General features: G+C 56.1%; 1 protein-coding gene across 1 annotated transcript; it reads left to right on the forward strand.

Annotated features, from left to right (window-relative positions):
- Positions 1–120: 120 nt before the first annotated feature.
- On the forward strand, positions 121–1,460 carry LOC108516184 (suprabasin; the record flags this gene model as incomplete). The annotated part of the gene is made up of 1 exon (XM_017853523.1): positions 121–1,460. A coding segment is annotated over exon 1 (703 nt), but the record flags the coding sequence as incomplete, so codon positions are not given.
- Positions 1,461–1,466: the final 6 nt, after the last annotated feature.

Raw genomic sequence — 1,466 nt, forward strand, 5'->3', positions numbered from 1 at the left:
TTGCTGTGAAAACAAAAGGGTGATACTACAGAGTATATAATTAATGTCATGTTATGGTCAGGGGAAGTTTTCTTTCAAAGTTGGCGTTTAAGTCAAGTATGGATGAGGAGGAGCCAGCCATGTGAAGATCTGGGTTCTGCATTCTAGGCAGAGAGAGGAGCATGTGCAAAGGCCCTGCAGCAAGAATGAGCTTGGTTTGTTTGTGGAACAGGGAGAAGGCCTGTGTGGCTGGAATGGAATGAGTGAAGGGCAGGGGCCGGCCCACAAGAATGAGGTCTGATGACTCCCTCAAACCCCCTAGGGTTCTTCCCTCTCCAGACGGTGCCTCCCATCATTGTAGCCCCTCACTGCTGGGGGAGCTGGAGGCTTAGATGCCTGCGAGGAGTGAGGTGTTGAGGAATCCCCTGCATCCCAGAGAGTGTGGAAGGTTGGTTTGAGAGAGAGGAGGCCTGGACAGTGGGTGAGGAATGAAAAGACGAGGTGGTTGGAAGGGCAGACACCCATCTCTGGGGTGGAGGGCAAGAAGCAAAGATGCCAGAGTTCTTCTCCATCCATGACTCACCCTCTCTTCCTCCTCCTCTCCATTGCTCAACTCCAAATCTCCCTGGGAAACACCTCCTTGACTGAGGATCAAGTCAGTGCCTCACAGGGGTAATTGAGTCATGAAGGGTGGAGAAGAGGGCTAGAGGGAGAGAGAATAAATAGCAGTGTGGCTTCCCAGGCTCCTCTCTGCATCCTCCCCGACCTTCCCAGCAATATGCATCTTGCACATCTGGTCAGCTCCTGCTCCCTCCTTCTGCTACTGGGGGCCCTGCCTGGATGGGCGGCCAGCGATGACCCCATTGAGAAGGTCATTGAAGGGATCAACCGAGGGCTGAGCAATGCAGAGAGAGAGGTGGGCAAGGCCCTGGATGGCATCAACAGTGGAATCACACACGCTGGAAGGGAAGTGGAGAAGGTTTTCAACGGACTTAGCAACATGGGGAGCCACACCGGCAAGGAGTTGGACAAAGGCGTCCAGGGGCTCAACCACGGAATGGACAAGGTAGCCCATGAGATCAACCATGGTATTGGACAAGCAGGAAAGGAAGCAGAGAAGTTTGGCCATGGGGTCAACAACGCTGCTGGACAGGTTGGGAAGGAGGCAGACAAACTGATCCACCACGGGGTCCATCACGGGGTCAACCAGGCGGGAAGTGAGGCAGGGAGGTTTGGCCAGGGTATCCACCATGCTGCGGGGCAGGCCGGAAATGAGGCAGGAAGGCTCGGCCAGGGGGCCCACCCAGCTGTGGGGCAGGCAGGAAATGAGGCAGGGAGGTTTGGCCAGGGGGCCCACCATGCTGCAGGGCAAGCGGGAAATGAGGCAGGGAGATTTGGCCAGGGGGCCCACCATGGTCTCAGTGAGGGCTGGAAGGAAACAGAGAACTTTGGCCAGGGGGCCCACCATGCTGCTGGTCAGGTTGGGA

This window comes from Rhinopithecus bieti, unplaced genomic scaffold, assembly GCF_001698545.2.
Source record: "Rhinopithecus bieti isolate Rb0 unplaced genomic scaffold, ASM169854v2 scaffold_38001, whole genome shotgun sequence".
NCBI lineage: Eukaryota > Metazoa > Chordata > Mammalia > Primates > Cercopithecidae > Rhinopithecus > Rhinopithecus bieti.